Genomic DNA, 27,657 nt, shown 5'->3' on the forward strand with positions numbered 1-27,657 from the left:
GTAGTCACAAACTGTTGTGCCAGCTAAGTGAGTAAAGCATTATTAATGTGTGAATGGTGAAAAGAGGGAGAGAATGTGTCCAACACTTGTGCTTCAAATACATATTTTGCCTATCAAATGCATTTTTTGTGAAGTTGCATTGATGGGTAATTATATGGGGGTTCTACTTTAGCACAACAGCTGCACTCCAGACACAGCTAGGCTGAGGCCTCCAATTGATGTTTGATTCGAAACATCAGTACAACGAAAAGCTTCACACACAGCAGGTTGTAACGGTTCAGTCCATCACTTTCAACAGCTCTCTTTCCACTTCTCGCCTCTATCCCTCTTTTCGCATCACCCCTCTACCACCACATCAAACTCACCTCACAGTGCAAGAGCGCACGTCAACCTGCACCAGGATCTCCCCCAACCCCTTCCTCGGCTGCCATCATTAGGGGTGGTGCTGTTCTCTCACCTGTCAGCTCCACTCGACCATGGATCAGTAGAGCCTCAGCTGGACCGTGCAGACCCCTGTCACTAACCCTGACCCTTCCCTTTCCTCCTGGCTCCATATCTCTGCCTCTCACTCTTCTATGTGCCCCCTCCCGCCTGCCCTGACCTTCAGGCTCATGCAGCTGCTGTCCCAGCATCCAGCCTGTTTCCCCCCTGCTCCTTTTGCAGTTCAACCGCCCAGCACCGACTCTAGACCTAGCCCCCGGCTTTAGCCCCCTGGCCCATGTGCCTCTGTTGCCCCCAGCATGGATGGACCTATCCTCGGGCAAGGTGTGGCCCCATGTGGCACGCCTGTCCAGAATACAGGTTATCAGCTCTGATCGCCGCAATAGACTTCTACCCGAACCTGCTGCCCTGAGGGGACGGGTGAGATGGAGAAACTGAGAGAAGAGAGAAAGTGAGGGTATATTGAGGAAAAATACTGAGTTGATGAGTGGGGGGAGAGTGAGAATAGAAACAGAGAGGAAGTTAGGAAAGGGATGGAGTTTTGCCTGGTTTTGCTTTAGCCTCCCCATTGACATCCTATGGAACACTCAAACCAGACAGCTGAACTGCTGTTTGATGAACGTTTGATTTTGTAAGCTCCTTTTTTCCCTTCTCTTTTCATTTCTCTTCTTTTCTTTCATTTCTTTTTTTTTCTTCTCCAAATCACGTTTTATATGAACCTTCCATTTTATTATAATATTTGTTTATGGAGTGGTTCTAAATGAACTTCAATGTATCTATTTATATGTTGCCATATCACTTACAGTCCAACAGATTTTCTATCTGTTGCTGGACACAGAGTGTAAAACCAAACCATATGCCACCAATTGCCGCAAATTAGCCTGGATCGAGATTATCAGCGGTAAAAAACCTGTCCAAGTTTGAAGCACCATTAATTCTCCAGCCGTTTTGTTTTGCAATGAGATTGCCAAGCACTCAGTGAGGGTTGGTTTGTTATCGTGGTCGCAGACATTGTAATCAGGCCTCAATAATCACACTTCCAGAAGCGGAATGTGCCTGGGGCCTGCGCCAACAGGCCTTAATGTGGGGCGCCGTGGGCCGCTAGCCTGCAGACACACAGGGCTGGCAGATGGAGGCTGCCATTAAACACGGACAATCAGAGAACACAATCACAGAGCAGTATGTTGTACACAGAGAGGAAGACAGTAGAAAATGTACAAGCTTATTTTAGGTTTAGTGTCATTACAGAAATCTGTATGATCGTTGATTGTGGTTGATAGCTTATATCCAAGAAAAGGAGGTCAATTATAAAATAGTATTTTGTACTAATATGTTTTTTGGAGTGACTTTGAAGGATGAAAGTGATCATGATTTCTCAAGCATAATCTTAATACCCAGTCTTAAAAACTTGCTGAGTAGCTACGTAGTTTTCTGCTTAAAGGCCAACATACTGTGGTATTTGCATTCATTCATGTCTTGAATTACCTTATCCCAATGAATGCATAAAACATAAAGTAGTCACTATGATGTAACCATAGGTTTCTGAAAAGCCCAAAGTAAAGCCCGAAGTCTGTGGCTCCAGCTGTTGCCATGGAAATCTTAACATGGGGGACCTGCACTTATCGTGACAGTACATATAAACAGTAAACAATCAAGACAATTTCTTCCACAACTGTTTTGTGTTTCTTTTGATGTGTCCCTCTGTGTCTCCTTTTTTAAATTTTCTCTATTGTCTCATTGTCTTTTTTTACCCTTGACCTCAGTGACTCTCTCCGTCTCTCTCCCTATCATGCAGTCTCACATCCTCCCTGTGTGTTACAGGACCTACCAAAGGTTCCTGGAGTCTTGGAACATGACTACAAGTGTTTCCTGTTTCACTCCCTAGGTGGAAAGGTGTTGTTGGCATTGGTGGCGGGGGTAATAATCTAAGATACTCTGTACACAGCAAGTTCTGCCATCTTGCCATAAATCTCCTTGTGACTCATTTATGCCTTTGTTAATGGCAGAAACATGACATTGAACAAACAAAAAGGACATGCCAGTCACTGCACGACACCGTGGAACCACAGGGCATGTAATAAGGCCACAAGTTAAGTGACACCTGAACAGAGTCGTCTCATGAATCATCAGCACTTTCTAATCAGACTTTCAATTTCAAAAATAGCAACACTTTAAACCATAAATCTTTCTCTGGAGAGTTCCAGGCCTTTTGTGTTTCCCTTTTTCTAATTGTCCTGTGCCTCCAGATCGTAAATCTCTCAGGGAAGAGCCATTAGCAAAAATGGCTGGCAGAGACTCTACCGCAGAGACTCTACCACAGAGACATCGCTGGTCCATTCACACTGAGAGGATGTCCAGATACTGACTCAAGACACAAATGACTTTCAATTCATTCACTGGGGTCAGATGACAGCACGTCTGGCTTGGCCTAGCATGTCAGCAACTAGCTGGCTGGTATTTGGGTTTTCTGCGGTTAGAATAGTTTCCTCCCAACTCTCAGAATAATTTAATTATCATATAATATGTTCCCAGAATGTCATTGTGTTTGGTGATGTATTCTAACTGCTGCAGATAGTTAACAATGTGATCTGTTTCCTGAGCTCCTTTGCTTGATGTAATGTGTCTCAGCACACAAGTATACTGTATAACCCATGACTGAATCAGTACTCTGAAGACAAAAACAATTGCATCAAACAAAGTCTGACTAAATCTGTACTGTGGTACACAGCAAATCAAGTCTCTAATGGCTTACAGGTCTTTAATATTTTTTTTACCATGTAGACAGAGCTCTGAGTTGTGAGTTTCATGTGTTTAGGGCTTAACCCAGGGTGACGGCCAGCCCTGGGAAAACAACATGGAAAAGATTTCTCACAATCAAATATCCTGTCTTAAGTGTTTTGGGGGAGTTTGTGTAAATAGGACCCAGTCAGTGCAGCAGTAGAATGATTTCCTGTTACAAGCACAGTGGTTTGCTGATGAACATCAAGAGGGACACAGCAGGATCGGCATCACGTAACCCAGGCACTGAGCAACATGGAAGAAATTGAAGGGCACCCGCCACATTATTTCCATGTGGTGGTGATTATCTTTTCTGTGATGCTTTCCAGCATGAAAGGATCATCTATTTTTAAGAAATGCCTTTCTCCGAATGTTCTCGTGACTTTAAATAGATATAAGTAATTCCCTACCATATCACGGAAGAGGACAGTAATATTATCTTTAATTTGAAAATCATTGTGGAAAAAAACACCTTTGTGCTCGACTTTAAGACTTTAGAACAAGTGCAGGGAATTTATTACTAATCTATATAAGCGTACCTTATTATTACTATAAATCTTCTAAGAACGGAGCTATAAATTACCTTAGCCATTTCATTAAATTTAATTAAATTGAATTGACATTAAAAGTCATCATTTCTGTCTTTTTTCACAAGTGCAGATTAGATATGAGCCATGCTGGATCTCCTCAGTGTTAAACACATACTGCGTACAATATTACAGAGTTAATGGGACAGATAATTGACAATGAACCATAGGAGGTTAATAATAGATGCTTAATTGACTCCTATCAATTTGTTACACTGAACATCACTGTCTAAGGATCTCATTCATACAGAGAGCAGGCATATTCAAAGCAATAACCATATTTCTTTTTTATGATCAGCACTTTTGTGATACACAAAGACAATGAAGTACTGAATGGACTTCATCTAGTGCAGTGCAAGAAAGACGGACGGATGAGAAAGACTGAACAGGAAATTTGTGCACAAATGCAAAAGGTAAAAGTCATTTATCATTTATTATTGATCAAGCTGCTTAAACCCAGGTAGACAAAGAGTGAGGAAAGTATTAAACATTAACTTTGTAACACTCTCACATCATTAAAATGTATGAGACGAAGAAATAATACATGAATCATGTGATTCTAACGGTTTCTGTTACATGATCCTGCTACTTTCATACAATATGGCACTATACATTGTATAGATATGACATTATAAACAACATCCACTTTAGTTTTTGTTGGCCTTATCCTAAATACATTAAGCAAGATATAGATTTTCTTTGTCTAAAGTCTGTTTAAAACTGGCTGTAATCGTAATTATATTGTGTAATACCTCTTCCTAGCCCTCAACAAGAGTGTTTACTGTGTAATCTCCTGCTTTATCCGTTCTATTACTGTATTGGTACTCTGTAAAGCCTGAAGTGTGTGAGAAATGTTTCCCACTGGAGTATAAATTTGTCCATCAACATTGAGGAAGTGAGAGTTTATTTTTTCTGACGCCACTTGACAGACTATGGCAGAGCTGGCTCCTCAGTGTGAATGGTGAATATGACAGGTCAGCTACTGTCCCAGGACCTCTCGGCCTCTCTCGACTGTCTTAAAGACCTCCGCTGTTTACACATATCTGTTTCACCTTTTTCCTCCTAAACAATTAGTGTGCAGCTCAAGAGGAAGCCCGTCCTGTGAGAGCTTTGAGCACATTCCAGCCAGCTGTAGGACATCATGGACAAGCACAGGGTAAATGTGAAGAAACTCTTTTAACAGTTTTCACTAAATAATTAAGAAGATTGTGATGTCATCATTTTAGCTGAGACACAGAGAGCATTTCCCTTTGTCGTACAATGAAGTTGAAACAATTAAATAGTAAATACTCCCCGCTTTCTACCTCTTTAACTCATGGTAATTTTTTGCTCCGGAGGCTCATCGACTCATAATTTGAATGGATGTAAATAGTTTGGATTGGAACACAGTGTTGGCAGTGCGCCATGCATCACTCGGAGGACTTAAACAGTTTGAGAGCAGACTGATAGATGAACCGTGCTGGAGAGATGGAGAAGGGAAGGTGTTGGAAGGTTGAGAATATTAATCATAGCAATTATTGAAAGTGTTTTTCGCTGACATCATCGTGCAGACCCATATATCAGCCAGGAGCAGCATGCTTATGACTTAGTGACACCGGCTGAGGGGAGGACATTGAGCAGTAAAAATTAGCAAGTTATGCCAAGTGAAAAATGAAGCCATCAGAGAGCCATAAGCAGCCCACATTTGTTATTCCAAAGAACCCAATTCAGGAAGTAGGCTTTTGGGAGTGTTATTGTTTGTGTCGTAGTTGTCTTTACAGCGAAAAACAGAGTTGCAGCCATTGTGTGCAATTATAGTTGCTTAGGAAATAAGTGGGCCAGAAAACGGAAATACAGCTGAATGGGATTTCATATCCGCAGGAAACTAAAGAAGTGCTGGCTTAAATTGATAATGTCAAAGATTCACACACAACTAATCTAAACGTCCAGAGGAGTCTGTGTGCATAGATTATAGTTTTATCCTTTAGCAGGAAGCAGCAGATTCCATGCTCTTGAATCAGTGTTCACTAGGGCCGGAAGAAGCTTCAGTTGAATTGACTAGCACTGAAATAAAAGGAAATGCACCCTATAAGAATGTATGCTATCTCTTATTTCTCTCATCATGTTTATTCAATTGTATTTATGTATTTTAATTATTTACTCACCAACTAGCCAGTAATATGAAATAGTTACTTCATACATTTTTATTAACTTTTGTTAATTATGCCCCAAAGCTATGGAACAAAGTACCCGTAGACATCAGGGAAGCCTGTTGGAAGTATTTTTAAAAAAAACCTCAAAACATATTTGTACTATTTTGCCCTTTTAGGAAGCTTACTCCTGTTCTCTGCTGCACTTTCTCAATGCACTCTGATTTGTTTTAACCTGTCACCTGATTTTGTTTTGTATTTGCACTATCCTCTTTTTTTATATATATATATTTTTTGGGGGCTTTTTGCCTTTAATCGGATAGGACAGTGGAGAGTGACAGGAAAGTGGGAGAGAGAGTCGGGGATGGGATCCGGAAAGGACCACGGGTCGGGAATCGAACCCGGGTCGCTGGCATACGGTGCAGGTGCCCCAGCCAGTTACGCCATGGCCGGGGCCCTATCCTCTTTTTAATGCACAAATTTACCATTGTACCTTTAATCTAAATTAATTGTGTATATTCTATGCTATTTTAAGTTTGTATTATGTCTTTTACTGGTAACTGTATTACACGTGATATCAATTTTCTGTGAGTATTATAAACACTTTGAACTGCAATTCTTGTATGAAAGGTGCTATATAAATAAAGATTATTATTATTTAGAAAAAAATAGAGTGTGTGCACTCTTTGAAAAAGTGTAAATGTGGCTTTTAGTTCGGATCTACATCAAAGAAAGCATCAATATGCATGTCATCCTTTTATCTGCCTCCATTCGGCAATTAAATAATCTCATATTTCTTTTTTACGGGACACTTATTTATACACTGTACCGCTCTTTCGTCATGCTCTGTGTAAGCCAGTGCGTCGCTCCTTCCCTCTCTAAATTAAAGATGTTGTAAACACAGCGCAGCCTTTCCCTCTTTGGAAAGTCTCGGGAACATCAGAGGGGTCTCTGGGTCTCTTACGTCTCTCCTGCTGCTCAGGGCTGCATCAGCTCCTCTGGGCAACCACCCAATTGGCTGGGAGTCTGCTACCCTGACCCTGAACCCTGAATATGAGGGTTAGCCAAAGGCCAGCGCAGAGGCTGAGGCTGGGTGTGGTGGCGTAGGTCAGGATGGGGGAGGCGGGGAGGGGGAGACAGCTAATAAACACAGAGGAAGGCCCATCAGGATGTGTCTTTTATAGCTGGCTGGTACTTGAAGGCATCAAACCCCACTCCCACAGATGAGAGGCAGGCAGTCCAGCCAGCAGATGAATCCTGTAAGGGTGGAAATGATGGGGTCAGGGTTTTTACAAGGTCAGGACGAGGTGAGTGGAGGGGCATGGACCCAGTAATCCTTCCTTTCAGTCTAGGACATTGGGATGTCTGTTAACTCCTTCACACCAATACCCTCACTCTGTAATTCTTAACATGTGTTAAGACAACGGGACTACAGTACAACAAAATGAAGACGATTTTTAAGGCAACCATTGGACAGACATTTCAATTAACTTTCATGAACTAACGTGCTTTATAAATAAAGTTGGATTGGAGTTGGATGAACTAAAAACACACATTTCTTACTTTGTTACAGGTGATACTCCAGGGCAAATAAATACCACCTTCCAGTTTTATGAAAAGTACACAATACTTCTATGATACAAATGATGTATACTTTACTGCCAAAAGTTCTGTTGCCAAGATAAAACTGAAAAGACAAATGATAAGGATATGTTGATGTGTTTAAATGTGACTTAGGTCAATATTTATTTAAAGCATTTATATTTGGCAAGCAATTTTGAAAGTCACACCCTCTGGGAAAGATTGATGGTATGTTAAATGACATTGTTTAATTCCATAGTAAAGTTTATGGATCTGAATGGCTTACCATTAGGTAGGAAATCAATTGTAAAACTTATGGCATACTGGTTATGTCAACAAAATGTAAACTACTTATCCGACAGCCACAAACACATATTATACAGGTTTGAAATGAATGTATGCATCACTTTCACTGTCACCAGCCTCGAGATGACCCCATCCGACTCACACCTCTTACCTCTTCAACCCTCTAGGCCTCCAACCTCCCTAACACCGTCTCGTTCCTTGTTTCATTTTTATTACAACCCTCCTGCAGAGACTTGAACTTGTTGCCCCGCCTGAACTAGGGTGACAGCTCACTAAATCACAGCTTTTAGTGGTTCTGCCCCCTTTTTTATACACTTTAATCACCAGACTCCAGTAACCAGGAATATTGGGCTCAGTGTATGGAATTCTCCCCATAAAAGAAGAAGCAGAGGCAACTGATATGCTTCTCATGGCAGAATCGCGGCTAGAATTCATCTTGTGCTCTTTGAGAAGGTAGATGGGAAATGATGGAAGTGGGGGCTCTTTCTTATGGGTGACGATCAATTGCTCAGGATCAACAGGTTTTAGGCCGTAAACTTGAGGCCATCTCCTATCTAGCCGACAGTTTGTCATCTGGCAATGCCGGTGTTAATGCTGGTGGGAGACCTTGGATTTTGTTTGTTATTTATGGTTAGTCACAGGTTTAGAAATGGTTCTGAATGATCGGAGGCTATCTTTCACACAGGCACCGTCGCTGCTCTAAAATGGTTAACCCTCTGTGTACACATTCTCTAGGAAATAAAATCAAAGAAATACAAGCTTGGAATAAGGAAGAGTTTAGTTTGAAGAAAGTTTTGTATATAAAGACTTTTGTTGTATAAAATGTATCCCTTTTTTAAGAAGATAACTCCAAAAATCCAATGCTGGAGGTGTTATTATTCTTTCTCTTCCTCTGCTTGTCCTCAACATAGACAGTACCTGCCTTGATCAATCCTTTCTCAATGCTCATCCCCCACATGTTCCTCCTCCTCCTCTCTCTCTATTTCATCTCCAAACCAACATTAATCCTTATCCTCCCTAAGGAAGCCCACTTCGTGCAGCAGCGAGGGTATTTAGAGCCAGTGTTGACATTGGACAGCACGTTAGACAAATATCCCCAACTCAAAAACCACAAGACAAATGGCAGACCCGAGCTCGCTGTGTTCTGGCAGTGAGTTTGCTGTTCTGGCTTAACTGTGGCCAGCCATTCAGTGCAGGTGACGTCTTACTGCAAGAAAAAAACTGACCGCCGGGGAGAGTAGGTTGATAGATGAAAGAACATGTGGGGGCAGAGTAAAAAGAGGGCGAGATGGATAGAAAAGGAAAGGGAAGAAGAGACATGTGATTAATTCTGAAAATGATAGAAGGAAAACTTTAATCAAAACCATAATGTTTTTTGAATGGCATTTTCAAGAAAAAAAGATTTAACACACAGCGTTTATACTTTCTCTGTGGCACAAATGTTGTGGTGGTGATCTTCAGATGGAAGGAAAAACCCCCAACATTGATAAATCATTTGTCTCCAGAGAGCATACATGGAAGGTTTTTGGGAAGACCAGCAACTCCCACAGACAACCAGGTGGTGGCTTTGATTATGGGTGCGCATTACATCATTTCGAGGTGGAAAACAAACACACATATCCACACACAGACAGCACTCACACGCAGACATGCCCTGTGAAAAGCTATCTACACAAACTCGACACATTACCACACGCATACACACAAGCACCACACAGACACGCTCTTCAGAGATATGGGGCCCGTTTAGACAACCGCCAAGTTGACTTGGCATTGGTCGGATTGGACTGATCCAAGAAAAGCAAAGCGGACCCACAAGAGGGCTGGGGCTTTGTGTTTGTGGAGTGTCACACTTCATCACGAGGGAAACCCATAACAGGCCCAGGAAGACCTTTGAAGCTATGGGAGGGGTGTGCGGGAATCGCCTCTGTGGCTACCTCTGATGTCAACTCCAATGTTCTGATTGCAGGCTATTTCCTGGATTAGGATTATGTTTGTCGGCTGAGAAGAAAACTGTCCGAGGATTGTATATCAGAGAGCAGACGAGCTAATTAAAGCATCCCACTAGACCATTTACAGATTAAGAGTATTTTCACCAACATTATAATACTTAGTCAGCTCAGTTACAAAACCACAATTTACACTAATAATGTACATTCAGATAAAACAGAGAGGATGTCAGGAAATCAAAATGATCACTTTAACGTTGTTTTATTACAAAATATGTTTAGTTTTGGCTTGACCATACACCAAGTGTTTGGTTTTCTTGAGCTGGGATAAAGGTGTAGTGGAGAGTCTCTGTAAACAATTAGATGTTATATCCTGTGTATAGGACAGTGTTTGGCAGCAGAGTCAGGTGATATCAGTGTGTGCTGTTTGCCTTGGCTGCTTCATAATTGGTGGAATGGTGGCAGACTGTAATGGACCACATCCTTTTGGCTTGAGCTTCACAAGCCTCGACCGCTGAAGTCATTATTTCATTCTGGGATAAGCAGAGCGAGACAATTTCAAATCAAGAAGAATTATTCAGGAAAATATCTTTGTGTTTAGAATTAGATGGCTGGTTTTCATTTAGCTCGAGGCACCAATATGCACTGAGAGTAAAAGTGAGTATATCTGTAGACTCTTGTGTTAATGTAAATTACTAATAATAGTAATGATAGCAACAACAACAACAATAATTATCATAATAATAATAATAAATTGTCTGCATATTAAGACCACATTTTTAAACTTTGTTGGACTGTCTGTAAGTTTGCCACAAAATGCAATTTGTTCTAAATAATAAAAAATACAAAAAATAAATATATATGTATTTATGTTTTGAATAGATGCAATTCAGGTTGGATCAAAATAAGAGACACAAAGTAGCAGTGAATCAGCACCACTTTTTAACTTTTCTAAAAGGCATGATATTTATTATTTTTGACAACAAAATAATAGTTATCAGCAAAATCAGCGCTTTCACAAAAGTGCAGCAGCTTATGAGGCAACACATTTTTCTTCCATTCTACTGCTTTATGTGAGTCAGAATCCAAATGGAACCAGGTTTTAAAAAAAAACAGATTTTCATTGGGGGATTTAGAAAAGAAAAAAATTCAATTACTGTTTGCAGACTGGGGCTGTTGTTAAGGACGATGCCATGATCAAACACCATTTGGATCAAACCACGACTTTATTTCACATTCTCTCACATTTCCAATCAAGGAGCGATTAGCCTCAGACATTAATGAGCCTACTAATCCATTTGGGCCCCTCGTGATAACAGTTAATTGTCTGTAAAAATGTGTACAGATCCCCGTTTGGGTTGTTTACTAACTGATTTGGATGTGGTTAGGCCCTAAAGAGGTATCATTATGTTGATAGTTCTTTGGAAAATGAGCCCCTGATGGAGGCAAAACCAGAGTGGGGTAGAGTTTGGAATACACAGGACTGCTTTCAACCATTGCTCACTTGAGAGCAAATTTATCACTATCTTAAGATAACATTTGGCTGTCATCAGCCCTCATTGAACTTCATCTATAATTAGCATGAGTTTTCTTTTTGTCTTTACACTAGCGCAGGAACATTTATAGAATAAACCTCTGACATTTGGATAGACGGTGATTCACACTTTAAAATCCAGAACCTGAACAACCAGATGTTCGAGGCAAACGTCTCAATTTGGCACTGCATTCTCCATCCCCTCTGCTTCATGTGGGGCATAATTGAAACCTACATTCAGATTACAGTTAATTCCAATCCAATTTGCACTCTGCATAAAGTCAGAATAAGAATTACACATTAGCTTGATATGTTTGATTTCAGTAACTAATGTTACTAATTATTTTAAATGAAATGGCGATGGGATAATATGACATCATTACCTTGATATTGGGTTGCATTTAACCCAAGATTTTGGACTATTAAAACATTTGTAAATATATTTTTTAATGTTAAAATATGAATGCCTGTAATGATTGTAAACTATATGTTAACTTTACTGTATCTGGAATCAAACTCTTTAATATAATAAATGTGATAATGTTTCTAATGTTTATTCTTGACATGAACAATTTATAAACCTTTTCAAAGTGTAATACCATTTTTTATTACATTCCCCAAAGATTGTTTCCAATTATGTTAAACATTTATTGTGCTTACTTTTTCTTATTCATAGCATTATACATTTCATTCATTATACTTTATACTATACTATTATACATTAAAATGTTCTTTAAATGGTGCATGCTTGCATGTATAATCAATAAAAACAAGCTTAAATAATGCCTTTTTTTTTAACCAACTTTGTAATCCTGTTTTAGCCGTTACCCATAATCCACTTCTCCTGTTCAGAATGAAGTACACATGACACACTGTGTTACTGTGTAGCACCTGCTTTTTCTTCTTGTGGAACAGACCAGAATTGTGTATGTGTGTTTGTATTCTGGCCACTCAGCGTGCAACCTTGGCTGGCTTGTTGTGACACTCAATTTATCGCCTTGTGATTTGAGGCCTTAGTTTCTCATTACACACAAAGTTTTTGTGTCCTTGTGCGACAAAAATTAGTTTGTGTGTCCGTGTAAATCACCTGTCATATGCTCATGCTCCTTTAAGGAAAGGCCAAGGGTGTCATTTGATTCCTGCTGCCTCACTTTCATATTTATGCGTCTCATATTCACGTCCATTTGCTGTGTCTCAGTTGGGCTATCCATCAACACTTTTTATCCCCATCGCACAAACAATACGGACATAAAAGGCTCTTTTACGTCAGCAAAATGCTGCCACAAATAAAACCGGAACCACACACCTCTTTATTTGTTGGGGTAATAAACTACATAAATTAAAACTGAAAAGTGACAACATTTGCATGAGTCATATCCTATGAGCCTCGGCTTTAATGGAAATGACCAGAGGCAGTGAAGCTGTGTTGCAACAAAATTGGAAAATAGGTGATATATTAATGAGTTTGCAAACTGAGGGACAACCAGACCCAAGGGGATGTGTCCTGGTCTCTCCAAGAGAAGGCCATTTTTCAAACCAACATGTCAATGAATGATTTGGAAAACTATATCATTCACCTTGTCAAATATAATGTCCTACACTTGAGAAATATTAAGTGTATAAATGTATTTGTAGATATAATGGGTTATCTGCAGGACTGAGGATGAATATTATCTTTCGTGTAAGATGTTTATACTTCTTCATCAAATAATAAAAGAATAATGGTCCTTAATAAATAAACTAAAATTAATACATACTGCAAATAAATAAATAAATACAGAAACAATCAAACAAAGAAATGAGGACAGATTAAAAAAATACTTTCACTTTAATTTTTTTAATTATTTGCCTTTTCATTTAAATTAGGAATCAAAAGAATTAATCGTATCACATCATATATGAACCCTTAATCATATCCATCCATTAGATAAAAATATGCATGTTCTGTACCCGCTATACCACAACACAACATATGCGTATATGTAGGATGTAGATTTTGACATTTATTCAGGATGAATAAAATAAAAACAAACAAAAACAAAAAAGGGAACCCAGTTAAAAGCAATGGGATGAACAGACGTCTCTCTCAATTGTGTACACTCAAACAGAATGTGTTGCCTTTAGCCTGCTTAGGGGTAGAAGGTGAGGGAAGCACACAAAAGCAGTGCAATTATTCAGCTCTGGCACAACAACAGAGAGCAAAAAGAGCATCAAAGGCTTGACTCAGAGCAAAATAGGGCTCCCTCAGAGGAAAAGCGCAACCTGTGTGTGAATACCAGTGCATGGACTTTTGGTCCTCTCTTGAGACACACAAGGCAAAGGATTTCTCTTTTAGAATTACTGTGAATATGCACTTTGATTATGTTTCTAAAGTTATATGTAGTTTGTCAGGGCTGAAAAAGTGTAGTAAAACCTGCCCTTGTATATGCTTTTGTTAGCTGATGTGTTATAGGTTCTAAGAAAGAGATTTTTTTTAAATTTAATTTTTATTGGTATACATTTGATGTATTATTATTTATTTCTTTTTTTATGGTTTTTGAATTGCTGGTTAATGTCCTTAATTATATCATTTTGTGAACATAATTGACATTTTGATTTTAGAAAACTAACAATATAATACTATTTTTTTAAACTTTCAACAACCTGGCAATACTGTACTTAATTATGGCGCTGCCTCTTAAACAAACAATATAAGTAAATTCAATAGAAAGACAGAAAATGCCAGGGACAGATTTACTATCAGGCATTATGGAGGGCAGCTTGCTATATACTAGGGTCCTTTAGTAACCCGGAAGTCTAGCTCACATGTTGTGTACATATATCGGTTGCTAAGCACAGTTATCACGTTGTACACTATAACAGCCAATATTGTTGATGTCAGTAGTCTGTTGAGCAAAAAATAAGAAGATGAAAGTGGCCGCGTTAATAAGGTAACAACGCGTATTTGCAGTAGCTCTCGATAACGGTGTTATCGATGATGTTTTTGTTAGCAAGGTAGGAACTAAACCTCAGATGGACTGCTATCAACAAACGCTTCATTCCTATGAGGTGTATGGTGTTGTATTTTCGCCGTTTCCATTTCCGTTTAAGCCAGGATACCATGCTCTTGAAGAAATTAAAAATGTTGTCGACTATAAGTTTAAAAACTAGTACAAGTGAAGAATAGGTAAATATGTGTATGGTAAATTACGTTTTAGAGTAGAGCATCCTGAGTTAGTAAGTGAAGCCACAAGCAACTTCTTCATCACTGAATATTAATGCTGTGCATGCTTCCCAGATCAACATAGATCATGTATTGGTCTTCATCGTAATGATTCCAACACAGCTTTTCCTCTGTGCATATTTCTCATTCTGTGTTGCAGTGGGGGCAAAGACAGCTGCTACAACATGATGCAGTGTGTTGCTGCTGGGCACCGGATCGTAGCTCTTGCCAACCTCCGTCCTGCAAACACAGGTGAGGAAGATGTGCTGCTGGGGTTTGTGTGATCTACAGGGGGCAGCTGGGCTATATGGGCCAACCATCTGCATTTCTCTGACCCAAACTGCAGAAGTACTAAACGGAACTTCATGTAAATCCCACAGGAATTGTTGTATCATGCTGATACTGTGCAGATGGGAGATTCAGCATTCCAGAGTTAAAACAAGACGTATTAGCAACATATATTCGAAGGACTTCCAAGCAAATACGTAAAATCAACTATAGTCATAGTAGCTACCTAAAATAATATCAATTGTAAAATATTCCTTTGAAAAACAAAGTGCCATGCTCGAGTGAAGTGCATTATCTCATGCTTATTAGAGCATTAGCTTCAGTTACAGTTAAGGTATTTCTTGTGTCTTTTGGTGATTCTGGCAATTATGATAAAGCATATTTATAACTAAGCTTAACAATACCAGCATAGTATCTTAATTACTATCTTAATTATTAAGGTAGCTCAAAATGGCCAGTATATATTTCAGTCTCAGCCTCCAACAACTGATGCCTGGTTGCTTTTAAAAAGTTATTGTTAAGCCATTTCATTACATTCTAATTTCTTTATTTTATTTTGGCCCACATGGATCCACATGCAGCTATTACATTTGTCGACAGCTCAGGAGTCAAACTAATTGGCCAGTAAATGAGCATGTTGTGTAAGGACTCTGGATGTCATAGTCCTCCTGTTGTTTTATTTCGTGTTATGTTATCTAAAGACACTATTTGTACACCATTTTAATAACTTATGAAATTAGCTTTGCTGTTTGTTAACCCATTCTTCTAAAAAACTTGCAAGATCGTACACTCAATATCACTGTTTATCAGACACTTGATCAGTGGCTAATCCCCGGACACTGAGCTAAATATATTTTCCTTCATGCCACAGATGAGTTGGACAGCTACATGTACCAGACAGTGGGCCACCAGGCCATAGATCTGTATGCTGAAGCCATGGACCTGCCCCTGTATAGACGTATCATCCAGGGCTCTAGCCTGGACATCAGCAGAAACTACAGTGTGACTGAGGGGGATGAGGTGGAGGACCTATATGAGCTGCTCAAACTTGTGAAGGTAGGCTTTTCTGTCCTTAATTTAAGAAAAATAATACTTGAGTAATCTGCCACCTGTTATTTCCCATGAACACAGAAACAACCTATATCAGAGTTTGAATAATAAAAACAGTATATCTCTAATTAAAAAAACCATATCAAATAAAACAATTTCATAAAAAGAGGTGTGTCCTACTTTTTAGTAGATCTTAAATGCTGCATTGATTTAGAATCATCGGGTTACATGACATTAAAGCTGTTCGAAAGAAATTCGACTCTACAATTAAAAGTAGAATTTCTACAATAATATTAATACACTGCCCGGCCAAAAAAAAGGACACAAGCCTGTGGAGGCAGTGCTATGATCTGGGGTTGCTGCAGTTGGTCTGGTCTAGGTTCAGCAACTTATGTGCCCAAAGAATGAGGTCAGCTGACCACCTGAATATACTGAAAGACCAGGTTATTCCATCAATGGATTTTTTCTTCCCTGATGGCACGGGCATGTTCCAAGATGACAATGCCAGGATCCATCGGGCTCAAATTGTGAAAGAGTGGGTACAGGGAGCACGAGACATCATTTTCACACATGGATTGGCCACCACAGAGTCCAGACCTGAACACGATTAAGAATCTTTGGGATGTGCTGGAGAACACTTTGCGCAGTGGTCCGAATCTCCCGTCATCGATACAAGATCTTGCGAAAAAGTTAATGCAAGACAGAAATAAATGTTGCGACATTGCAGAAGCTTGTGAAAACGATGCCACAGGGAATGCGTGCCGTAATCAAAGCTAAAGGCGCTACAACGAATATAAGAGTGTGTGACCTTTTTTTTGGCCAGGCAGTGTATAATATGGAAAAAGCACTAAAATCTCAAAAGAGGTGTCTTCCACTTGTCCAGTTTAGTTATACTGCTATATTAATTTAGAACCATTAGAGCACATTATATGTAGGCTATTGAAAGACATCTAAGAGTTTTAAATGAAAAACTAATAAAATACAAATCTTCATTTAAATTGTATTTAAGAGTTTTCACTACAAACAAGCAAAAGAGACAGTATGACAGTATAGTCTTGAAATCTAATTTTACAACATAGGATGATACATTAAATGTAGTTTTATTTTCACACTTGGTATCACACACAACATAAATAAAGAGTGTATCTTGTTAAGAAAAGTATTAAAATGCACCATAATTATGTGAACTCACCACGGCAATGCTCCATTGAGCATATACAATAGTCATCGTTCTGACTCTCTGCCACCACTGACATATGCTTGACTGCTTTTTAGTGAACAAGCTCTCAGAGCACTACTAAACTTCTCATCTCGGCTAAGGTTCATGACATATGTCACACTGTTGAGATGTTTTACAAGTCATTCTCTGTGGATTCAGAGTCACTTTGTAGCCCATCAGCACTGTCTCAAAGAGATGCTGCTTGTCTAGTTCCATTTGGCCTGCTGCACACTAACAGTCCTTAGCACCTATAGTAAAGTGCAAGCAAGCTGCTCAGTAGATTAAAAAGCTATGTTAGTGCTTTTAGCCTGTCTTATTTAGTATGTCTTGATTCCACTTTCATAGTGGGGTAAGTTTTCTTTTCATCTTGCTCTTGGAAAAAAAGTGTGCCTGTTGTATCAGTTAATCAAAGTTGTATGTGTGAAGTTAGAGAGAGGTGCCCTTCAACAACCGGCTTCACAGGAAAAATTCCATTCTTTTTTTTTTATCTCACTTGACAGAAGATCAGATGCAAAAATTAATCACCAAATTAATATTTCATCAAATACCACTTTTGCCAGGACGTTGAGAAAATATTCATTTGATGCCAAATTATGTATGAGACCTCGGTGGTCGGATGTGGTGCGGGGGGGCTGACTGACAGGTTTGAGGCAACTGCGTGTGTGTTTGACACACCGCTGGCACTGCCTGCCTACCTGACCGCCTGCAGCCATGAGGAAGCTACCTGGACCCTTACTTCAACAGCTCTCCCTGCTGTCAGCGCAAACAGGGTGTGGGATTGATCCTGTGTAACACATTTTCCCCTCTGCACCCCCCCCCTACGACCTCTTTTAGTAGCTTGCAGCATCACAATTCAAAAGAAAGAGCTTCTTATGGGATGGTGGATAGGAGTTTGTTGTTGAGATGGGAGTTGGCTTGACATGGTGTAAATTAGTGAGAGGGGGTGGGTGCTTTGCTCCTACTGTAGGTGGAGACATGTTCATCCGGAGCTGAGGGCTGCTCCAGGGCCCCTGCATGTCCGCACACCGCCTGGGTGGCGAGGGCCAGTCAGCCTGCCTCAGGGCATTTCGCGCCCTCTGCCTGACTTTCTTTGTCGTCTTCTGTTTAAATCGCAGGCTTTACACATGCGGCTACACGAGAAAGCTCTTGTTTGCGTGTTTCCTTGTGACGTTACAATTTCAGTTTTTTATTTCACAGTCAAAAAGTGGACTTCTCTCTAGTAAGTGATGCAACACACCAGCTCTGGTGTGGTCAGGGCTCTAATTGCAAAGGGCTGCTAATTTCCCATTTCCAGGGCTTCTCTGGTCTGACCTCAGCAGTCAGACGGGCCATAGATCAGGGCAGTTGGACTCCCAGGGGGCCCTCGCAGGCTAGCAGACCTCCAGTCAACTCGCAGTTTACTCTCACCATCATCAACAGACCTGCACCATAAACAACAGGCTTCCTCTGCCTTTCTCACTGAGTGATGTCAACCATACGATTATAAATGTTATCTCAGATTTCAGGTTACCTCTATGAAGTAGCTTTTCTCCTTAGAATTCATACTAATCTTTTAATCTTTAGGTTAAATAACATGTACCATTGAGAATATTATAAACGCTTAAACAATTCTGTTAAAGCATTCGAAAAATCCTCTTAAAAAGTTGAGGATTATTGTGAAATCCAGGTAAAAAAAATATACCTGTTTCACTAGGTAATCATTTTTTACAACATACATTTTGTGGTGTTGTTGATTAGTGAAGAAAATGATGGGGGGGGGGAACACTTCTTTTGATGATGCGCTGTTAAATCACCCGTACTGAAAAGAACGGTTTTAGCATGAAAAAAATTTGCTCTGTTTGGAAAGTTGGATATTTTTGAAAGATTCTTTCTTGCAGTTTGAATTAATTAGAAGTTACAAGATTATATTTGGCAAATGACACTTGAGCATAGATGAAAGAATTTTTTTTCTATCAGATCCGGAGTTGATGAGTTTTAAGTGGATATTCTTCCCTCCTCCTCCTTTGCAGTGCCGGCAACAGACCCGTAGCATGAGCCAACAGTGCCATCTATGGATCATTCCCAGGAGCTGACAAACCAGAGATACTCAAAGTCTGAGCCTTTCAAAGGACTCAAAGGAAGCGATCATATTCTTCAAAACCATTGTTGATGGAGGAAAAAAGTCCAATTATATTAGAAGAAATGAGCCGTCCATCCCCTGGCAGTAGTGATAATGGCAGAATGACAATGTGGCCCTATCCTTGGCCACTTTGCTCTCATCGCTGGCTGTGTATGTGAGTGTGTCTTTGAAGTGTGCAACCTGATAGACATGCAAGCCACAGCGTACCCCATCCCATCCTGCTAGGTGCTGATCTTTGAACCCACTCTTTGAGGGGTAGAAATAACAGTTTTGTCAGCGGCAGGGGGGATTGTTCATATTTTGCACATCTATGTCTTTAAAGGGTTTATTTTTATAGAATAGTTTATGTCCTTGTGTCTTCAGCTAAGCTTCAAAGGGAAGCTAGAATATGAACATTATGTGAAAAGATAACTGTTCAAGTATAACATTTCGATGTGTAGTTTATTTAAATACTGCTTTTTTTCAATTCAAAGTCTCCTTGTTTGTGTGGATATAGAAATTGGATTCCGTAGGTTGTGTGTCCATACTTCATGTGTGTGCTCGGGCTGCTCTCCTCTGCTGTGATCTGCTCAGATGTGTGATACAGATCAGCAGTGTCAGTCACCCCTGGCTGTAACGCCAGTCCCCCCGAAGGCCTGCAAAACCCCTCATATTAGTCATATCACATCCCTCAAGTCCTTTATCCTTCTCTCTGTGCTCTGTGACCTGACACAGTGGCTCTTTATGCCCCGTGACCCTGCATGTGTGTGTGTGTGCCCACACGTGCACGCCCGTGTGCTCAAGGTCAGGTCAAATCGGGCCTCTGTTACATGATAACAGGTCTATCTCTGTTCTCCTTACACACCTCTGCCTCTCTTTTTGCCTCCTTTCAACACGGAAGAAATAAGTGCTCTTTCGCTCCATGCCAACTGTAAACTACTAGATTTTGCACACATATTTTATTTATATTGCAAGATATTTTGAAGACTGGTTTTCAGCATACAGTATACATCATCCAACACAAAGACATTTTTACTTGAAAGCACCACAGACTGTAGGATGGGAGGGAGCTTTAGGAAGATGTTACTACAGTTTTAATCACTTGATGTACTAATTGATGGTATATAAAAAGAAAATGACTCTATTGCAGCAACTCTGCAACCTTTGAGCTGATGAATAAAGACAAAGACATTTAAGCTCATTAGAGTGATGAGGAACAATAGATGATATCTACGCACACTTACTTTTCCGCCAGCTCTAATTAGCAGCACTGTGACATCTCTGTCGTACTGAGACCCGGCTTTGAAAACGATGGAAATGTTACTTTCAAATCTAATTTCTTTTCCCTGTAATGGGTTCGACTTTTCACAAAGACTGCTTCTTTTATTATTGGATAACTGAAATTGCAGGTCAGTTAACACCTAACTTCCTTCCCTCCATTTTTCTAAAAATCAAACAAGATTTTTTTTTTGCACTGGGACCTTTGGCCTTTGTAGATGAAACATTCCCTTCCGTTGGTGTTTTAAAACACCTTGTTTTTAGTGAGATAATCCTTCTCTTAAACTCGCACACACTCTTCCCCCCATTCCCTGATTCTCCTGACCTTTATTACATACACACGCACACACTCCCCCCTCATCCTCAGCCTCTGCTGCTCCATTATCGACATCAGCAGACAGGAGTGGGGCCCTCTGAGATCGCAGAGGCAGTCTGTCCACAAGTCCAAACGCTCTTTTTATATTCTTCCCTTTCCCTCGCTACTTCTTTCTTCCTTCTTCTGGAATCTTTGTCTCCATTGTATTGTCGTCGCACTTTCATCCGGACCCTTCAGAAGCCTGGCACTGCGTTGTTGCCTGATGGAGGTGTAGCCTGCTGCGAGGAAACGAGGGAGAGGAAAAAGAAAGGAGCAGAGAGGAGGAGGAGGAGGGCAGGCAGGCGGAGGAATCTCCAGTTGAACCAGGAGCTCTGTGGTATTGATCAGGGACCTGAGGTGTTGTGAGACAAGTTGTTGAAGAAGGGTGTGAACTATGGAGGAAGGAAGGGGGGAGGCGGTCAAAATCAAACACGAAGCCCTTCTCTGATTACCGGCATGGTGCAGCATTAGACATACATTGGGGGCAAAACAGGAAAATGGATTTCTTTAAAAAGCTGCTTAATACATAAATCATGACCTCTGGGGTCACAGCAAGGGGTTTAGGAGATCAGATCAATAACAAAGCTAATGCAGGCTTGTTAAAGCTGGTTTGTGGAGTAGGGAGACCTCTAAATGGTCTTTATTAGAAGTAGCTTACAAGCAGTCTAAAAGCAATGGATTATCGCTTTGTAGAAAGTTTTCTTTGAGCACCTTACTTAAGAATATATTTCAGAACACTAGATTCTTCTAAACAGCTGTCACTCTTTTGCCTCTCTGTGCGATAGCCATTGTTATCTTTTCCTTTGGTCTGAGACTGCTTGTATTTATGTTGGTCGCCACAGTGGCAGTGGGGTTGAGATTGGGAGCTTGTTTTGCACATGAGGAAGGATAGCATTAGCGCTGAGATAATGGCGCTGTGTATTGTTCGCTAGCCGTGTGGAAGTGGTGGGGCAGGATCTATTAGACCAAGGCCCATTTCCCTCCAACTGACGCTAACAGTCCCCACAAACATTAGATAAAGAGCCTAGCCTCCAGCCTTTGTAATTTGTTTGTATTTTTCTGCTTAATGTACTTTGCTCAATCTTGTTTAGCGATGATGGAAGCTGATAGCCTTATCTCGCCTTGCCAAGGGCATGAGCCACTACTACTGCTTGGTTGAACATTGTTCCAATGAAGAATGTGTGCGTATGTTTATATTTTCAGATTAGGTTTTCCGATGTTGGATGAATTGTAGATGTATCTTGCAGTTATTTGCATTTGAGATATTGGCTAATATGTTTTGTTATGCACTTAGGTTAAGTTCACAACAAAATACACTATTATGGAAACTGTATTATTGTTTGTTTTCTTTTGTTTGATTGTTGTTTGGTATTAAAAATGAAGAGGAAATGCTGTGATCCTTTTCCAAACCTGGCTGACTAAATTTGATTTATTTTCTCTTTTTGTCATTCTGTGTTTTGTCACTTTTTCTGTAAAATGCCTTTGGATTTCTTTTCTTTAAAAACAACTTCCACTGATCATCAGAGATCTATTGTTACCTCTTCACTTTTACACTTGATAAAATGTGTTTTTACTTTCCTTTCTCCTGAAGGAAAAATTCATCAGTAAATCGGAAAATATATAGTTAGATTTACATGACTTCAACATGTTTAAATTATCCCTCCATTTGGATTCTAGCCAGTTGTTATTTTCTTTGCAGCCCCATGTTAGAGTGTGAGGATAATCCAGGCAGTCACTGAAGAGGTTGGACTTGTAATAAAACCTTTAAACTCACCAGTACCAACAGCAAGTCAGGCTCAATACTGCCTGTCTCAGAGCAGACAGCTGAGGAATAGTGCTAAGTCTTTCAACTCCCTGCCATTCATCTACTTGAAAATTAAGAGGGCTTTTATGTTGTGTTTTGTGAACCATTCCCCTCAAGAAATATTTGTGGCAGGCCCCATCACCTCCCGCAGCTAAAGTCATAACCCGCCGTAGAAAAACACTGTCTGGAGTCTGGAGAGTTGGTTAAACCAGCATCGCTGCTATATTTTCCTCCAGTCTCCCTCTTGGGAGGGAAGGGGGGAAGGATCGGGGGGGGTTCATGATGTCTGTTGGAGCTATAGAGGATAGAGGACAGGAGAGCTGAGATGCCAAGAGCCTGGAACCTGACCTCACCAGAAAAACATTTACATTTTGGAGTGTGTGTGTGTGTGTGTAGGCCAGTTCTTGACTTTGTGTATATACATGGACGTCAATACATGTGCGTGCGTACACCCTGTGGACTAGGTGGTTGTTACGGACCATGAAAAGCAACTGACATAGTTTACCTCTCTGTGGCATGAGACTCCTTCTTTGAATCGGTCCTACTCACTTTCTTTCCTTAGACGCTCACACTGTTTCCTAAGCCAAGTAGGATTTATGCAATAACAGAGCTGGGATTATGATTTATTTTTTTGTTCCCTGTAGAAAACTTTTGATGATGCTTATTTTTGGAAAAACATATCCTTTTAATGGGGAGACCTTGAATATTGGTAGGTGGGCACAAAGTGATGTTTTATTAAAAGTAAAAAACAACTTTAGATAATTACATTTAATAGCCAGTGAAAACTAAACTTGTTTGCTTTAATTTTAAGTATTTATGAACATACAGTACATCGATAAACAACCTTATGTCTCCCTGTTGCTTCCCAACATTTAGTTTTCCCTACGTGTAGATATGGAAAGCCTCCTTGTCCTTGGCCTGGTGAAACTAGGGCTTTGTGCTTGCTTTGGCCAAGACCCTCTCACTCCCTGCTTGACTACTGGCTGGGCCTCTGTTTACGTAACCATATATATCAGAGAGGAAACTTGTGAAACGTTAATCTCTCTACTTTTTAACCCTGATGAATTTCTACATTTTCCAGCTGTGCGGCATGGCATATTTATGCTTAGGCTCTATCACTGAAAACAGCTCTGTCATTGTAAATGAATCATTATCCAAGACTAAATAGTGTGCGTGTAGAGTATGTGTGTGTAAACTTCAGCCTAGGAAACTGTGCAAACACAAACTCAACCGTGAAAAAGCTGCAGTGGTACCTTCATGGATTAAATTTGCTGCTTCTATTCATTCCTGTCCACACTTAAATCCGTGCACACTGGCCTGTCACATTTCTGTGGCCTGCTAAGCGGCCCTCAATCATTGTGCTGATGAGACAATGTCTCGTGTCATATCCTCTGTTGGCTGGTCACACCTACACCATGGCCTCAGCAGAGGATAATACTTTCCCCTGTTCTGCTTCCTCTCTCCTGTTCTTGTAACTGTGACCTGCATCATCTCAGGAACCGGTCGGGGTATTTAGGTTTATGTGCAGCTGGCTTTGTGAGCCGTTTGTTTTTCTTATTCCACCACTCTGTATGGTCGAAGACTGACACGTCGTGAGTCATCTCGCCAGCCCGTCCACGAACACAAAGGAAGAGCCCGTCTTTCAACAGCTGCTTCAAACAGACAGCCCCACCAAATTACCAAAGGGAATGTCTCTGTAAGCCTTTTAGAACAAGGTTTTGGCTGTTGTTTGTTTTACAAAGATATGTGCTAAGCTTGCGTGTCCATTTGTTACTTTATTTTGATGAATCTGACATTGTACATAGTCTCAGTATACATAAGCAGCATATAATCTTATAGTCAGCATTAGGTGTGACTTGTATAACATTATAATTGGTCCAAACTAGGCTATTTCTTCATACACACATCCTATCCCACCTTCACCAACTCTGGGAGTCACCTTGGAGTGTAACTGTCTGCACAGAATTGTAATGAAGAAGGTGATTCAAAACAAATAAGCAGTGTCTCCTCCTACTAAGCTTGTGCTAAGCTTCCTGTCAGTTTGGCATGTCTGAGTTGTCAGGACAGCCAAACGCGCCCCGGGACTATGTCTGCATTACATTAAACACAATCGCTTGACCCTAGCTGGCCCTATCCCCTGTACCACATCTACTTGAGCTGCTACTACAAGGTCCGACCCCCTTCTCATGTTCCCACCATGTCAGGGAACACGGGAGAACAATCCCATTACATTACAACAGGCCCAGAGCTGATCTAATGGAGAGAACATTAAAACCATGTCGCGTCCAGTCACTTACTTGATGGATCCTGGAAGAGAGGGATGAAGAGGAGAAGGAGTGTTGGAGAGGAGGGGGGAAGGGGATAGTAGGATGTGAGGTTAGATGTGGTGTCGATATGAACGTGCGGATGCGGCAGTGGAAAGCTTGTGATGGTACCCCGGTGCCCTTGAGCAAACTGTCATTCAAAGCACTTTAATTCATTTCTCCACTTTGTCTTCGTCTCCGCCTCCCTACCATCACACAGAAGCTTATTACATACAGGAGGCAGTAATATAATGGAAAGTGCGTGTCAACAACTTTGGACTCAATAAAAAGACTATTTTGTTATGGAAATGTGAGGCCTGGTGTCTGTAATAGCCAAGATCTGCCAACGCTGGCTTCCTAGTTGTCAGAACAGGCTGAAGCAGGCTTTTTGGAAACCCACCATTTTTGGAAAATGGAGCTTTGTATTGTTAGGGTGTATAATTAAGACCTCATTGTGACAGCCATTCAGAGAGAGCGAGAGCTAATGAGGGTTCTGATGTATTCCATATGAATATGAATATTGAATTTTTAATATTTTATGGCTTTCTAATTGCCTTGAATGCTGTTAATGGTTTTGACTGTTGAATATTATCCAGACTGAATGTGTGGCAAGCCTAAGTACCTTTTAAGCTGAGAGCTGAAGAAATGGCTGCATTCTTAAGCTGAATTCTTTGCTTTATGATCATCACGTACATGTATCTTTGGGGCAAATACATTTCTTGACTGGAGGCATGTCTGTGACTGTGAATACATTTAAACCACTCTTTTACTCCCTTACTAAGATGAATGTATATATAATTACAAAGTATATCACACACACTACCTTGATATAGAGTTTAATGGCCGTTTCGTTTCTTTGTGGAGCTTGTCTGCTGGCCTTAATCTTCCCCACTGCTGACATCTTAATAACTCAGTCCTCTCCATCATTTCCACAGGAGACATCCGGATGTGGGGAAAGGATTAGTTTAATGAATTTGACAATTAGTAACAGAAGTTAATGACTGCATGGGGCTAAGTACCCTGATGGACATGGCTGGGGGGACTGAGGGCTTCCATTGCTCTGGGCCATAGATCCTCATTAATAGCTTTCTGCCTGCTGGAGAGGACAGGGGAAGCCGGGCCAGGCCTTTGTTTAGTCTCCCTCTGATGGCGCTGCTACACGGTTGCACTGTTGCACAATGCTACACCAGAATTAGTCCTGCTCTGGGCGTCAGTTAATGCAGGGCCCCAGGTCCTGGATCAGGTGAAGCTTCCTTTAATGAGCTGGGGTCATTAAATGTTGAAAAAAAAAAAGTGACACGGGATTGGGGCAGGATAGGATCTTGTGCCAACAGTCATGAAGAAAAGAAAAGTGGCTTGCGGGTCAAAAGAGTCCTGATGACCGCTGCATTGATTTATCATTATGTTAGCTTCTTACCCGGATCCAACCTCTAATGTAGTCAAAACATCGTTTAGCCAGATAGGTCTCATAAAGATTTTATTATTATTTATTATTATACTTTGCTTCATGGGCTACCTTCTCGCTTTTTCAGGTATTCACACTATAAACCATTTTGATACATTTTTCAGCTACCATAAAATCAAAGTTTGTATTTTTTATGGAGTCATGAATACACATGAAGAATTCCCATACTATCCATCAACTCAGATTTATACATGCATATACCTCTTCTTCACAATAATTTATCCTACCTTTCCCACAGAGGATGAGAAAGTATGTCTAGAATTTGTAAAATGGCGTCCAGAGCAGCCTTAGCTGCCCTCTCATTCCTGCCCGTCTCCTTGTGATGGCTATAATTGCGAGAAAAAAAAATATTTGCATCCCAAAATAATCATTTTCCAAACATATTTGCCAGTCCACTGGCTGGACTCTCCATAAAAGCATGGGTATGTGTGAGAAAATGTGCCTGCTGTTATCATTTGTAGTGAGTTAGCCTGGGTATTATGATGTAATGTAATGAGAGCTAGTGAAAAGAGAAGCCATTTAATTGAGTCTGAGTTGAGCCTCAGAGGCCCCAATATCTACAACAGTCTGCCTCATGAGAGAAGGGGAGACAGAAGGAATCTGAAACACAAGATGAGGATGTTGTTTGCTCTGATGCTGTTGTTCTGTCAGGCCAGGTCTGGTCCTGCCCAGTTTAAGCCAACACACCAAATTGGTGTTGATGTAGCACACTCCTTCAACACTTCCATTCCTATCTCTTTTTCTCTTTCTCTCCGTCTCTCTTCATCCTGCTCTTTACCTCCTAATATGCCTCTTTAGGAAGTGACAGTTGTATTTAGGGAAAAGGTTATCATTGCATTAGAATAGAGTGCTGGCCCTGAGGCTTACCTAGAATTACATGACACTGCCTGCAGCCCCCTTCGCTCTGTGCAGGGCTGAAATGTTATCAGTCTGACTTAATTACTGTCACCGGACAGTGGAATTGACTGTGATGAATATTCTGGTGTAGGACACGTTAGAGAGATATTAAAACTTGAGTACTGAGTCCAAGTTCTTAAGATTTGTTAGTGTTTAACTTAAGGTCAAAGAGTTAAATGTTGGCTTTGTATTTGGCTGAAAGTGTCTTGTCCTCATATCCTCTGTTGTACCCTAAACACCACACACACACACACACACACACACACACACACACACACACACACACACACACACACACATACACATACACATACACATACACACACATCGTACATAGCCATACACACATACAGAGCACATCCTTTCTCTGATAAGCTGGCACGCCTTTGTGGA

General features: G+C 40.5%; 1 protein-coding gene across 3 annotated transcripts in view; it reads left to right on the forward strand.

Moving 5' to 3' along the window:
- Positions 1-14,100: 14,100 nt before the first annotated feature.
- Positions 14,101-27,657, forward strand: part of dph6 (diphthamine biosynthesis 6) — a 54,486-nt gene continuing 40,929 nt past the window's right edge. For all 3 annotated transcript variants that reach the window (XM_063909716.1, XM_063909717.1, XM_063909718.1), the window contains exons 1-3: positions 14,101-14,235; positions 14,668-14,759; positions 15,667-15,851. In XM_063909716.1, coding sequence (XP_063765786.1) covers positions 14,213-14,235; positions 14,668-14,759; positions 15,667-15,851 — 300 coding nt within the window. In that variant the 5' untranslated portion in view covers positions 14,101-14,212. The remainder of the gene's footprint in view (positions 14,236-14,667; positions 14,760-15,666; positions 15,852-27,657) is intronic.

Source organism: Eleginops maclovinus, chromosome 19 (genome assembly GCF_036324505.1).
Source record: "Eleginops maclovinus isolate JMC-PN-2008 ecotype Puerto Natales chromosome 19, JC_Emac_rtc_rv5, whole genome shotgun sequence".
Lineage (NCBI taxonomy): Eukaryota > Metazoa > Chordata > Actinopteri > Perciformes > Eleginopidae > Eleginops > Eleginops maclovinus.